We start from the raw sequence: 15,345 nt of genomic DNA, 5'->3' as shown, positions 1-15,345 counted from the left end.
ATATATTTTTCTCCATTGTGTAATATCTGTAAAATGCAAAGTACTCTCAGGAAAACAAACAACTCAATAATACAATAATAACAAACAGCATAAATGTATGTATGTATAATAATAATGCATGTATAACGTGTATAGAATTTATGTATATGTCTTATTTTTTATATTCTTATTCTATTCTGTTCTTATATCCATGTGTCTGTATTTTGAGCTGCTGTGACAATTACATTTCCCCACTGCAGGATAAATAAAGCCTTATCTTATCTTATCTTTTCTTAAATAAAACATAAACCCTGAACCAACCCCCTTATACATTCAGAATCCCTATTATGTGCAAATCACCATTAAATCTCACAGATTGACCTAAAATTGGAAAGAGGGAAGTCTTTTTGTGCTGTATATGATTTTTTTATTATCATAAGTGGACATTTCTGTTATTTGTAACATGTAAAAAAAATATTTTATATTATGAAGGATTATGTTCTGGGTCAATTTGACCCTGGAAAATTGATGTTTTTTATGAAGAGCTCAAAATGCTGATTTTATATCTTGGAAATGGCTGAGAGCATATTTTCTGGGGCCTGGACACATTTCCATGACATTAGCAGTCGTTCAAGTGGGGAGCAGGACCATAACTTTCCAATTTTTTCAAGATAACACCTCTCACATCACTAAGATTCTCATTCTCATCAGAGGATGTCTAATAATAAGGCCCTCATCAACATTATCCACTGTCTCAGACACATTCTCCTCAATGTCACTAAATAGCTGGCAGGACATTAAAGGTCAAGTTAACCATCATTTTTTTTAATATTGGCAATAAACAATTGAATGGGGGTGCTGTGTAAACTCCACTGGTGGAATGTAACTAAGTACAATTACTCAAGTACTGTACTGAAGTACAATATAAGTATATATAAGTATTTTCATTTTAACTTTATACTTCTACTCCACTACATTTTAGAGGCAAATATTGTACTTTTTACTCCATTACATTAAGCTTTAATTACTTTTCAGGTCAAAATTTAACATAAGACAATTTTTTTGATTCAACCTTATAACAGTATATTAAGTAGTTAAAGTGAGCCCTATTTTTACTAAATTAAAACACAGCTTACATAAATGCATCAATACAAACAATCTACATATACATATATATATATATATATATATATATATATATAGAATATACATAACAGACTCAGTCCTTTCTGCATATCTAGTACTTCTACCTTTGATACTTTAGGTATATTTTAATGCTGATACTTGTACTTTTCCGGAAGTAAGTTTTGAATACAGGACATTTATTTTTAGTGTGGTATTAGTACTTTTTTTTCTCTAACAACATGGGCTTACAAATTATGCATGGATCCCATTTCAAAACACTGCTTTCAGTAACTTGTTAAAGAAATATTGCACTGACAAAAAATGTCAAAAATGGAGAGTAAAGTGCATCAAAAAACATCAGAATTGTTTAGGAATCCGCTATCTTCATGAAACATCCACGTCAACATTTTAAGACATGGCCAAATAACGATAAGTCCAGACTAAAACCATCTGTAGGCCGAGGCTACAACAGATGGGTGTGATCCTTGACCCTGCTTTGCTTGGCTGAGCTCCATTATCTAGGGTTTGTAGTTAGTCATTTTAAGTTGCAAACATGCCTCGGAGTGGTCTGTGGTTCATGAACTGCGTCTTATCTGCCTTATCTTTGAAAGTTTTCTCATGCTTTGTCTCAAATTGCCAATTAACGCTTGATTTTCAAAAATTAAAATGCACACAGCACGACCCTTTTTGAAAAACAAAACCAGTGGTGTTGCCATCAGCTACGGCATCTGAGCCACGGGCCGCTCTGGGAAATGCTCATTGCCAGTTTACCAATACTGGCACGTGTGTCTAAGGCTACGGTCAGACTGCAGCCTGAAGTGACCCAAATCCGATTTTTTCGCCCCTCTGCGACCTGCATCTGATCTTTTAATGACAGTCTGAACGACACAGATCCGATTTTTTCAAATGTGATCCAGGCCACTTGGATATGTGCTCCTAAAACCGACACATATCTGATCTTTTGACATGCGACTCCAGTCTGAACGGCCAGGTCGCATTCATCATACATAGGCTTCCTGCTGGCGGCCATGTTTTCCGCTACTTCCGTAAACACTGAGCACGCTCAGTGTCCTCCACTGCGCATGCGGGACACTTTTGGTACGTTTAAAGTTCACACTGGAGATCACATACAAGTTGCATTTAATTGGAAATGTGAACGACCTTGCAAAAATATCGGATTCCACAAAAAAATCTGAATTGAGCATTAAGCCCTGCTGTCTGAACGTAGCCGGTTGTCGATGCCTGCACTAAGCCGTCAAAGCTAGTTTGAGTCCATTGACATCACATTGTGATGACGTCATATTTTGAAATTGCTTTTCTCAGCTTGAGGAAAGTTTTATATATTATATTTTCTATATTTTTATTTTCTTGTTTTTTTTCCTAACACCTCTGCTTCCCATTGTAGTGGAAGAATAATTGTACATTTTGTGTAAACATATAATGAGTAAGTCCTGTTAGCAAGGTTAGACCCAGTACTACTCTGGCTGTATTCACCATAGCACAAAGTGTCACCTCACAATGGAGGAAAAGGAGCACATTCTTGTTCGGACCAAAAAATCTGTTTCCCCTTAAAATATGTTAACATTATAAATTACATTTTTTCGAAACTCTCAGTTACCTGAAACACGGTTGACAACAGGTAGTGCTGGCCGATATGGACCAAAAGTCATATCCCGATATATTTAGGCTGAATATCGATATAAGATATATATATCCCGATATTTTTATCGTAAAGTGAGAGCAAATGTTCAGTCAAAGCCAAATATGACATGTCACAAGTAGTTTTATTGAAACCGTTTATTTAAGTGAACATAAATAGTGAATAACAACAGGAGTACCTTTTTTTTTAATCAAAGCTCCATAAAGTGCACATTCAAATAAAAAAAATATCTTAACCCTTAATAGGGCACTCATTGAAATACTTGCAAATTCCATATTTCAACCCTAGAGAATATTGGAGGATATTACATACAGCCAGAATGTCTGAAATGTGTAAAAAAAAAAAAAAAAAAAAACATACGGACCCAGGGGAGGGGGGTAATATTTTGAGAAAAAAGTTTACGAGATTAAAGGGGCAAATCGACAAGAAAAAAATGCGTGATTTATGAGATTTAAAGTGGTGAATCTGGGAGAAAAAAGTAGCTTTTTCCCCACTTTTTTCTCATAAATCAGCAACTTTTTTCGCGCAGATCTGCCACTTTAATCTAGTAAATTTGCTTTTTTTTTCTCGAAATATTACCTGAAGTTACCAAATATAGTTATTTGCCTGATAAAGGGTTAAATAAAAATTGCCTATGAAATAAAATAGGCCGATCTTTTTCTGGAAAAAATATATTTATATGAGAAAAGAATAACGAACATTACAAAATAATTAAATATGACAAACCCTAGTAAGGGCAGCATTTATATATAAAGAAAGAAAACATTTTTAACTATATAGATGAATGCGATATGGTCTAATTCCATATCAGATTTAAAAATATATGGATATATTTTTTCTATCGATATATTGCCCAGCCCTAACGAGAGGCCAGAAACATAGAAAAGGCACTTTTTAAAAATCCTGGTGTGTGTGTGTGTGTGTGTGTGGACTAGGCCTAAGGCCTTCCGCTCCTACCATTTTCTTTTTCCTTTTGAAATTAAATAAAAACGAGCACGACTTTGCTTAAACACACAGCTGTCATTCAGACACCTTTGTCAGTCTTGTCATTTTCCCCTTTTGGCTTTTGCTCCACTGCAGGTGCTTTTTATGCTTTCTAAACCTCAAAGTGCTCAGCAGTTTTTCTTGGCTCCCCTTGCTGTTCAAGCTAACACAGGAAACTGTCAATTTAGAATATATGTTTTTCCAGATTAAATGTCCCTCCACTCCCCTTACAGTTCCTGTCAAACTTTGCCTCTGCAGCAGATCATGACAGGTGTAACACAATATGAAAAATACATTCAAGTAGAACGGAATGACAGTTTTAAAGAAGAAATGTGAAAAGTTGTTCTTAAATGTGAAATAAGGCATGACATTTTTACTAATTCATTTCCAGTATTTTACTACCAACCTTTGACAGGACAAGGTGGAAAATAATGGAATATACATGTATATCTAGGGCTGGGCAATATTATTCTAATACAGGTCATTTCATATCTCGCTAATAAAAGTCTATATATCATGGCAAAGCATGTTCTCAATAAATAAATAGTCTATGTGAAGTAACCACATGGTAAAGCCGATTTTTGTATAGTTCATATTGGAAAAATTGCACAGAAATCGTCGTAATAACGTCTGATTATCCCACATCATGATAGAAACAATATAAAAAATACATAAAAGACATTTTTAAATTGTTTTGAAGATATATGTCCTTATATTGCTCAGCCCTATGTATACCCAGTAACTACATTATTGATTTTCTAGAATAGTGAAAAATTTGGGATATATGTAATATATTTATGTGTGAATCTTTTACTGACCCTAATATATTGTCCCAATTTTCAGCGAATGTATTGGCTGAAATCCATGTAATCATAATATTATAATCTGACTGAGTTGTTGTTTTGAAAAGTGTGGGTGGTAAATCAGAGGTCTGGAATCAGGTTGATACACATTTATTACACGGATTAGATACATTTGTCATTATCAAGGTGAATTTCAAACTCGTGATATAGATTTGAGATCAAAACTAGTCCTGTGATCTCTACTGAACAGATACTATGATTATGTCACTGTATTCATTCAGTGGCATGTAAACAAATTTATTTTAAGGAATGTAGTTCACAGCAGCAACGATGCTGATACATTGTATACTGTGTATACATGCTGTATGCTGATAAAAAATGTTAATTTTTTAATTTTAAAAATAAACTCATTAGTTCTCTTTCTGAGTGTTAGATGAGAGATCAGGGCAGGCTCATGTCTGTGCATGAAGTGTGAAGCTGGAGTATAATACCAAAAATGTGAAAAGAAAAAAAAAGTATTTCTTCAGAAAACACCAGTAAGATGTCGTGTTAAAGCAGCTTTTGGTTTGTTTGTCTCCAGGGTCTGTACTGTGGTTGGTGGGCTGGCTGGTGAATATGCACTCTGACCACATCCTGAGGAACCTGAGGAAGCCCGGAGAGACTGGCTACAAGATTCCCACAGGTAAGTGCTTCAGTCAGGAAAACACTGGGCCAAAGGATTTCTCTCACCACAGCTAACAAGTCCCATACTCCTGTTGCAGAACATCTGACTTTCAAAGAGGAAAACTTGATGATAAGTGTGAAATAGTCATTCAAAGCAACTACAAGGAACCTTTGTTTCATATAATATTGAATTTGGTGGATAAAAGTGGCACCACCGCCTCCTGTCATAAAGATCTTGATCTGGCTAGTGCGTACATTTGTTCCTATAGGCAAGTGAAAAAAAGATGTAATCCTTTTTTAAACCCATCTGTTTGCAGGATGCATAGAGGCGAGGTAATACCTATTTGTAGCTATTTAAAGGGGCCCATTTCACCGTGTATATACAGTACAGGCCAAAAGTTTGGACACACACCTTCTCATTCAATGCGTTTTTCTTTATTTTCATGACTATTTACATTGTAGATTCTCACTGAAGGCATCAAAACTATGAATGAACACATATGGAATTATGTACTTAACAAAAAAGTGTGAAATAACTGAAAACATGTCTTGTATTTTAGATTCCTCAAAGTAACCACCCTTTGCTTACTAGAATATAAGACATGTTTTCAGTTATTTCACACTTTTTTGTTAAGTACATAATTCCACATGTGTTCATTAATAGTTTTGATGAATTTAGAATGTAAATAGTCATGAAAATAAAGGAAACGCATTGAATGAGAAGGTGTGTCCAAACTTTTGGCCTGTACTGTATATATATATCTCCTTTATTTGACCAGGTAAAGGTCTCATTGAGATCTTAAAAAAATGAAAGATTAAAGATTAAAACACTGAAGGAGCCTCAGTAGCCACTTATAAGGAGCAGACACACTGACCAAGGGAAGTTATTTCTTTGTCCTCTTAGAATCGATTTAAATTCACCGATTGTGATCAGTTCAGACAGTTAAAAGTCAAGTCAAGTCAAGTCAAATTTATTTATTTAGCACATTTACAGACGGCTGAGCCGCACCAAAGTGCTTCACATAAAAGTGCAAAAAAGTGCAATAAAATACAGAATTGACAAAATTGACAAAGGTAACAAAGAAAACAAAAAACAAAACAAAATTTAATTTAAAATAAATTAAAAGAAGATGGGATATTTTTTAAAAACACTGTGGGATTACTAGGGGACACTATTCCCGAGCACTTGCCGGAGGGAAAAAAAAAAAACTTTTTCAACTCCTTTTGCAAATTGTTCCAAAAAAACATTTACATAACTAATATTACATACCTGTCTATTTGATCTGGCTAGTGCGTACATTTGTTCCTATAGGCAAGTGAAAAAAAGATGCAACTTATTTTGAAAACAATTTTCCTTTTTTAAACCCATCTGTTTGCAGGATGCATAGAGGTGAGGTAATGTACCTATTTGTAGCTATTTAAAGGGGCCCATTTCACCCTGCAGGAACTCACCGCCTCCAGTCATTTCAGTGAGGGCGAGCTGGTAGAGGAAGCAGTTTCAAACATGACAGTATGGATATGAAAGGGTTGCACACAGGTGAGCAGGCACAGATTTTGCTCTGCTGCACAGATTTCACCATGCTGCACTTCTGATGGTAACAGCCTGGCCAACAAGATCTCCAACCTAAACGACAGAATAGGTTGTTCTTCAATACCACCCAAAACCACCCATATGAGGGCTTCGCGGTTCACAGTACAGAGCAGAGTGTTCTAAAAATAGCACGCACATTATTGTGCATAAATGTACGGTTCACTGTTGTAAAAAAAAAGCTGCAGTTTTGTTGAATTTAGGCCACAAAACCACTGACCATTAGGGTTTAGGGCAATAACCCTCCTGGTTAGGCATTATAAAAGACAGTTAAAAAAGTAAATAAATGTATGGAAATGCAGTAGTACGAGGGTGATGTGACAAAGAAGAAGAACAAAGAAGACACAAAGAAGCAGTGTGTTTCAGGTGTGCCTTAAAATACATCCACAGGTGTGTCTCGAATTAACTCAGATGTTGTCAATCAACCAATCAGAAGCTTCCAAAGACATGGCAGCATCATCTGGGCTTTCCCAAATTGTTTCAAGGCATAATAATGTTAGTGTATGTAAACTTCTGACTTTGAAGAAAGTAATAAAAAAACTGACTTCCTGTCTTCCTTCCATATCCTTCTCTCATTATTCTGGCATTTAGCAAATAGAAATAATTTTGGTAATCCTAACGGACCTAAAACAGGAAAAATGATTGTCTGATTTTATGTCAGACAGTGAGAAAAAAAGCATATGCGTCTTTTTATATAGTGTATGTAAACTTCTGGTTTCAACTGTACCTGTCTATTTGTTGGGGCAACAGTGACATCAGAAATAGAGATTATTTCTTCATTGAAAGAAGAGAAAAAAAATCCTTTCAACTCCCACAATTCTCTCCATCTGTTGAATGAGCAACAGAGGTTGGCACATGTTTTCACCTGCTCAGTCACTTTTAGCTTTGTTTTGTTCTTCGGTCAACTCAACTTAACTTTTTCCTCTTTGCTGATCCTGCCCCAGTATCAGCCATAACCAAAAAAATATAACATCAGAAGTAAGATTCTATAAAGAAAAATCTCCTCTTGCTTCCTTTTCACTGGCGAGGGTTTTAATAAAAAAAACATTAAACATAGCTTCCATTTGGCCTGATCTCACATGCAATCAGATGGATGACATTTTAAATAGAAATAGCCAGTGTTGTCTTTGATGGTCTTGATTGCTTATGTAGGACATAAAGTGGCATCAGTATTAAACTGAGAGCGTTTCATAACCAGTTAAAAATCTCCTTGTGGTTGTGGACATTTACTGTTGAAGGCGCTTTTTTACATGGTGACGCTACTTCTTCTTAGGTTTATAATTTGAATCCTTTTCTACCACTGCAATGGAGTGACAAGAAAGTGAAGAAAGCAGTAATCACATCATGGCACAGAGCCGTGTGGTCCTTGAACACAGCGCTGGATGCTAATTTTCCAGTGTGGTCGCATGATTATACAGGATCACAGTGTAAGCAGAATCACAGGTTGTCAATAGTTATCTTTTCCTCTCTGCCTTACCCTCTGTGAACCCTCACATTAGTGTTTAAAAAGGTTGCTGCTGCTTTGGCACACACAAGTCAGTGACTCACAGTTTGTGTAGTGTTTGTGTGTGTGTGTGTAGTTTTGCTGTACTTGACACAGAAAGAGAAATGTTCTGAACCGCACAGTGTTTATAGTAATCATGTTAGACAGCAAGCCAGCCCCACACTGAAACATGGACATTATATGTCTCTACCAGACTGAATCAAGATACGTGCTAAATAAAGCAGTCAGTCTTTTGCACATTGTGCACTGTAAATATAAAGCTACAGCTAGCAGCCATTAGCTTAGCTTAGCATGAACACTGGAAACAGCTGGCCTGGTTTACTGTCCACAAACAAAGGTAACAAAAGCTCGCTCATTTATGTGTTATAACTTGTTTTTTAGTACATAAAAACTAGAGACCCACCGATATGGGATTTTTGAGAACAATGCCGATATTGATTTTAACCCTTTATCAGGCAAATAACTACATTTGGTAACTTCAGGTAATATTTTGAGAAAAAAGTTGCAAATTGACTAGATTAAAGTGGCAAATCTGTGCGAAAAAAATCGCAGATTTATGGGAAAAAAGTGGGGGGAAAAGCAACTTTTTTCTCACAGATTTTCCACTTAAAATCTCTTAAATCAGCGACTTTTTTTCTTGTAGATTTGCCACTTTAATCTAGTAAATTTTCAACTTTTTTTCTCGAAATATTACCTGAAGTTACCAAATATAGTTCTTTGCCTGATAAAGGGTTAAAGGGGGGAAATTCACTGAACTAATATGATGGTCGATATAGTAATTTTTTGAGCTGGAATGAAAATAGACCTTTTTTATGTGGATTGTACCCAGAGAGTTACTTTCTCAAACCAAAAACTTTATTAAATAATATTTAACATTGTTGTACATTACACAAACAATGTATTACATTGTCAGCCAATTATATAAATAATAACCGAGAAAATAAAGAATAAATAGGAATAAAATAAATAGCTAAATAAACATCATTACTCTTCAGTGTAATTCAATTGCTGACTATTAGAAAAAAGAATATAAAAAAACGGCAAGCAACATTTTCTGCATTTTATATTACTAGTGCAGTGCCCGTAGGAAGAAGTGAATATATATATATATATATATACACACATATGCTCTCATCAAAATAACAAGCAATGTATTTTTCAAATTTTGGAAGTTTTCTTTTAACCCTTCTGTTATGTTGTGGGTCAAATTGACCCATTTCAAAGTTTAAAAATCTAAAAAAAAAAAAAAAAGTTAAGTATTTTTTCATGAAAAGGAAAACATTTAAAATGTAAAACGTTTTAACATGTTTTTTTTTACTGAAAACATTGAACTATGATCTATGAGAGGAAAAGAACACCATTGCACTAAATATGGATTAAAATAATAAGTTAGTTATGGAGTTATTAAAGAAATATAACCAATGTTTATTGGTTTTTTTTTAGTTTCTGACACTTTTGGATAATTAAACATGCCCCAGGTCAAATTGACCCAGGAACAATTTTGCTGTTCCTGAGAAACAAACATAACAGGAGGGTTAACAACTATCAAGAAAATTAATATTTCTGATTAACTCACTAACGTTAAAAGATGGTTTTATGGTTTTATGGTGGACAGAGTGTATGACCTTTACTATGTGAAAACGGATGCACATTCTACGAGAAGTGACAAGCACAGGGGCGGGGTGGGTAAACAAGATTTTGGCCAACCTCCAAATTCTTTTGACAAACAGTCTTGAGGGCGGATGGTGTTGGAAAAGCAAAAATAAAATCAACATTACTGCTTTTTCAGATCATATTATGGGCAAATTCAAACAGGAAGTTGGAATTTTTCTCTCCTAACTGAATCAATCATCATAACACATTCACAAAGAGAGTGGCTCCCCTGACTCAGAACATAGTCACAACAATAGCACCTTCAGCCTGAACTTGCGGTGAACCGGTTGAAACAATCCACTCCTGGACCCTCAAGGAAAATAAAAGCGCAGAAAGGCGAGGCGGGAGGAAGCTGTGAGCCGCTCCAAATGAACTTCCAGGCACGTCTGGAATCCCCTCAGCCAAGAATGCCATTTTCACATAGAGGGGAGCAACACGACACACAGCCTGCAGGCAGAGTGTGAGCACTCAGCCGGCTATGGTCAGCGCCCTTTGAGCTTTTAGCAGCATGCAAACTCCAAATTACATCGAGAGATTGATTAAATCACAGTTCCAGATCTGCAAAAGTCCTGGAATATTCCAGGTACAAACTTTGCATGGGAAATAACGGGAATTTATGGGGAATTAATGAATTCAAATACAGTTCAAAGCAAGATCCGTCCTCTGTTGAGCTCGTACTCCAGAAATGAACAGTGGTATACATTTTTGTTTGTTTTGCAATTCTAAAACGACTATGATGTGATAATAAAGGCCTTAAGGGGAAGTTTTTGGTTTAGGAACCTTGAAAGTAGGGGTGTGCCATATCGTATCGTTCACGATAATATCTGTATATTTTTTTTATGGTTAAAAAAAATGCATATCATGATATTGGCAACGTTCCTACTTCTTGATGTAGTGGTTAAAGTTGTTTTAATCACAAAAAGCTACTTACTCCCTCTCGCTAAACACATGCAGCTTTCAAAATAAAAGCACAGTGTGTTAAGAGAATCCACCACAGAATTTACAAGAAGACTGTCAAAATAAGATGCCTTAAATAAAATATATATCAAGAGTCAAAAGTAATTTTTTGTATTTGGCAACTGTTGAGATTTGCACTTCAAACTACATGTTAGATTTTTATTTATTTATACAGACTAAAAAAATCATATTTTCTACTTTCTTGTTAAGTATTTCCTAATATCATCAAGAATATCGTTATCGCAAAAATAGCCTGAAATATCGTGATATTCTTTTAGGGCCATATCGCCCAGCCCTACTTGAAAGTGCTTGAATTTTACTGTAATATACAGTACAGGCCAAAAGTTTGGACACAACTTCTCATTCAATGCATTTCCTTTATTTTCATGACTATTTACATTGTAGATTCATCAAAACTATTAATGAACACGTGTGGAATTATGTACTTAACAAAAAAGTGTGAAATAACTGAAAACATGTCTTATATTCTAGTAAGCAAAGGGTGGTTACTTTGAGGAATCTAAAATACAAGACATGTTTTCAGTTATTTCACACTTTTTTTTGTTAAGTACATAATTCCATATGTGTTCATTCATAGTTTTGATGCCTTCAGTGAGAATCTACAATGTAAATAGTCATGAAAATAAAGAAAACGCATTGAATGAGAAGGTGTGTCCAAACTTTTGGCCTGTACTGTATATATCTTGCTTTTCCATGATGCTGTGGTGGTGTGAACAAGTTGCTACATTTTTGCCAGTTGCTAGAAATAAAGTCACTAAGAGGGTCTGCAAGGCGATAAATATGACAACAAAGTCGCCAAGTTGGCAAAACTATGAAGAGGGCTGTAATTTTACTGAATTCCCTAAATGCTATGCAGGTTACAATTCGGTTAATATAATAAGACCTATCATAGCTTTTTAAAGTATGTTTTATTCCCAAATCAGTTCACTAATAAAAGATTTTGGTAACACTTTACAATAACCATCATTTATAAATGGTAAACAGATGTTTAATCATCATTTATAAACCATATATAGGCCATTTAGAATGGTAAATACATATTTTTATTAATGTTTAACTAACTAAATAATTTATAAATGGCAAATAGATGGTATATTAATGTAAGTGTATAGTTACTTTACCATTAACAAACCAATAAATTATAATTAATAGTTTATTAATAGTTTTAGTTGCACTCATTATAACGTTTTCAACACAATATTAAGTATGTTAATGATTTTAAAAGGATCCATATACCTTTAAGAAATTGGTTGAAAACATTTAAAGATTAAACATGTATAACACTTTGTAAATGGTTATTAATTGGTCTATAAACATCACTTAGTTGGTTATTGTAAAGTGTTATCAAGATTTTTATATTGAAATTGTGCCAAACTTTTCTGCCCTTTCGCAACCCGAATTAGTATTTTAAAACTATACTCAACATCCATCACACAGGGTGAAATATTTGTGTTGTGTTTGCTTCAGTGAAGGTATTAAAAGGATGAGCATACCTGTCCTAATTCCTGCGTCTTCCACCCACAGGAGGAATGTTTGAATATGTGTCTGGAGCCAACTTCTTAGGAGAGATAACAGAGTGGGCAGGCTTCGCTCTGGCTGGCCGCTCTGTTCACAGTTCAGCTTTTGCCATTTTCACCACAGTGGTCCTCGCCAGCAGGGCTGTGGCCCACCACAAGTACGAATAACACACACACACACACACACAAATACTTGCAAATACTTGTATTAACCCTATAAAGCCTGAACAGTGAAATAATTGCCAGAAAATTCGAAATTTTCAAAACTGGAGTGTTTGTTGATCCAGCTAACATTTTTTTTAATTCAATATCAATTTTCATATATGAATTTAATTTGGATCATATTTGATACATCAGGTCTTTTTGTGCAATTTGTTGCTCACAATTTGCTTTTCTTGAACTCACATAATCACATAAAACCTAATATTTTTAACCAAATAAAACTTTGACTTTCCTTTTAACATTTTCCTCAAACATACAAAATATTTTTTTCCATATAAAACAACATCATACATCTGCTGATATGAAGTTTTCACGCAGCAATCACAGATCCACCAGTGGAACCAGCAAATCATTTTTGTTACATCTGGTATTTTTGTGAAATTTGTTGCTGAGTTTTTTTAATCGTCAATTCATGTATTCATCAGGTTTTTCAGGAAAAAAAATATCACACTGATGATGTAGAGGTCTCAAAAACGTATGTATCAAATATGATACACTTGGCTTTGTAGGGTTAACCTATTTATACAGTCTATGGTATTAACGGAAGAAAATGGCTCTTTTCCCTCTTTCTCTCTGTACAGATGGTACCTCGCTAAGTTTGAAGATTATCCTAAAAGTAGGAAGGCGCTGATTCCCTTTCTGTTCTAAAGCCACAATGGGTACTGGAAGCCTGAAAAGGTACCGCTCCATACAACTGCTGAGAAGAAAATCACACTCAAGCCTTTTCTTATGACTTTGCACAGCTCTGTCAAACAACAGCAACACCTCAAAAATGTATTTTTATTGTTACCTCTGCTTATTACTTTATTAATAATGTCCATAAAGCACAAAATCACCTCAACAACCATGAAGTGGATGCAGTGGAAGTGCTGTGTTTGCTGGAGAGGCAACACTTAGCGTTCTCCGGAGGAAATAAGATAGCGAATGGAGCATTCTTCAACAGTAATACAGTGGATTTATAACACTCCGCACCAGCAATAAACACTTTTAAGACTCTCCGCTGATCTACATTTTCTCCCAGATGGGACATAAACTTGGAAATGCAAAGCAGACACTTAAAGTTTTCATTCATTTTCAAGAGTCATCTGTTGCAAGTGTTTCTTTTTAACATGCATTTCTAACAGATGAAAGACGAAGGATCTCAAATTCTTCTTCTTCTTCTTCTTCTTTTCCGCGTCTTCTGCTTACTATCTACATCAGGGATTCCCAAAGTGTGGTGCATGGACCCCTGGGGGTGCGTGAGCTGCTGCTAGGGGGTGCGCGAGATGAAAAATGTAATGGCGGTCTGATAATGACACAATTAAATTTTTTCCCCCCACACAAAAAAGAGGCGTTATTAATTAATTAATAAATACAGGCTATTCAATTTTGTGTCATTTTTTGTTCATTTTTGCATCTATTTTGGTCATTTTTGCATCTAATTTTTGGTTGTTTGGTAATTTTTACATGTATTTTTGGTCAATTTGTGTCTATTTTGATAATTTTGTGTCATCTTTGGTCATTTTTGCATCTATTTTTGCTTGTTTTTGATCTTATAATGAAGCGTAGAAGAAGTTGTCTTCTTGTTCTTGTATCATTTTTCCAACCTGTGTTATGATGACGGGGTTGTGTTCACTCCACGCTCATTTAAATTTGCTGCAATTTTTGTTCAACGCAGCTCAAAATATTATAACATTTTCCCAACTGATCTGCTTTCTGCCTCTGATCCTGAGCCTTTCATCATCCTCCACCTTTAATATGGCTATAAAAACTCTTATTGCATTTTTTTTATTTTGAAGGTGTGGGGGATTTGGGGGTGCGTCAACCCAGTTGGGACATAGAAGGGGGTGCACGGCTGAAAAAGTTTGGGAACCGCTGATCTACATCATCATCTCAAACTCCTGGCTGGAAGAGAAGCCGCTTTTTTTGGGACAAAAGGTAACTGCATCTCTGTCCTGTAAAGACTGAGACTGTAGCAGGCCTGTCCACAGCTACTCAGCTGCAGGGAAATATAATGGAGGCCAAGCGTGACCCTCAATAACTCACCCATGCCTGAAATTAGACGAAGGGAGCGTTGCCTCAACACATCACTCCTGACAGGGAGAAAGAGAAGAAGAACTGGTGAAGAAATGAATGAGTGTGTGAAAGCAGGAGCACATAAACAACAGTGAATGGATGAGCCTGTGTGTGACTGAATGTACAGAGGGATCCTGGGAGAAGAGATAAGGAAAGGAAACATTGGAATTGATTTTAGCATGTCTTCTTTTCTGTTCACAATCACTGTTACTGTGAGCCAAATGATCTTATCAGCGGGAGTTTTCTGGAATCTTGTCTTCTATCATAGATGCTACTAATGTAATCTGCCTTATTCTCAGGTTGTTGTTTTTTTCAAAATAAAGTTACAGGGGGAAAAAATGCAATTATCTCATCAATTTGATATAATTTCTACAAATTGCATTCATATTCAAATTAATATCTCGTTTGAATGAGAAATGTTGTCTTGTGAAAATATTGACTTATCTCAGAATAATGACTGATTTTTTCAAAATATTTTTTCTCCAAAATAATAAGTAACACAAAATAATATTTTATCTAAAAAAAAGCCTTATAGCTCAACTTAATAAGAAGCTTTTTTTATAATAAAGAAACATTGCCTTATTCTTAGGGTTTTTCAAAATAAAGTTACATAG

General features: G+C 35.2%; 1 protein-coding gene across 1 annotated transcript in view; it reads left to right on the top strand.

The window, feature by feature from the left end:
- Positions 1 to 15,034, top strand: part of srd5a1 (steroid-5-alpha-reductase, alpha polypeptide 1 (3-oxo-5 alpha-steroid delta 4-dehydrogenase alpha 1)) — a 16,518-nt gene extending 1,484 nt beyond the window's left edge. Inside the window, exons 3-5 of the mRNA XM_059349672.1 lie at positions 5,132 to 5,233; positions 12,462 to 12,612; positions 13,258 to 15,034. Of these exons, the coding sequence (XP_059205655.1) occupies positions 5,132 to 5,233; positions 12,462 to 12,612; positions 13,258 to 13,324 (320 nt within the window). The 3' untranslated portion in view covers positions 13,325 to 15,034. The remainder of the gene's footprint in view (positions 1 to 5,131; positions 5,234 to 12,461; positions 12,613 to 13,257) is intronic.
- Positions 15,035 to 15,345: the final 311 nt, after the last annotated feature.

This window comes from Centropristis striata, chromosome 14 (assembly GCF_030273125.1).
Source record: "Centropristis striata isolate RG_2023a ecotype Rhode Island chromosome 14, C.striata_1.0, whole genome shotgun sequence".
NCBI classification, from domain to species: domain Eukaryota; kingdom Metazoa; phylum Chordata; class Actinopteri; order Perciformes; family Serranidae; genus Centropristis; species Centropristis striata.
This window is presented reverse-complemented; position numbering and strand designations above follow the sequence as displayed.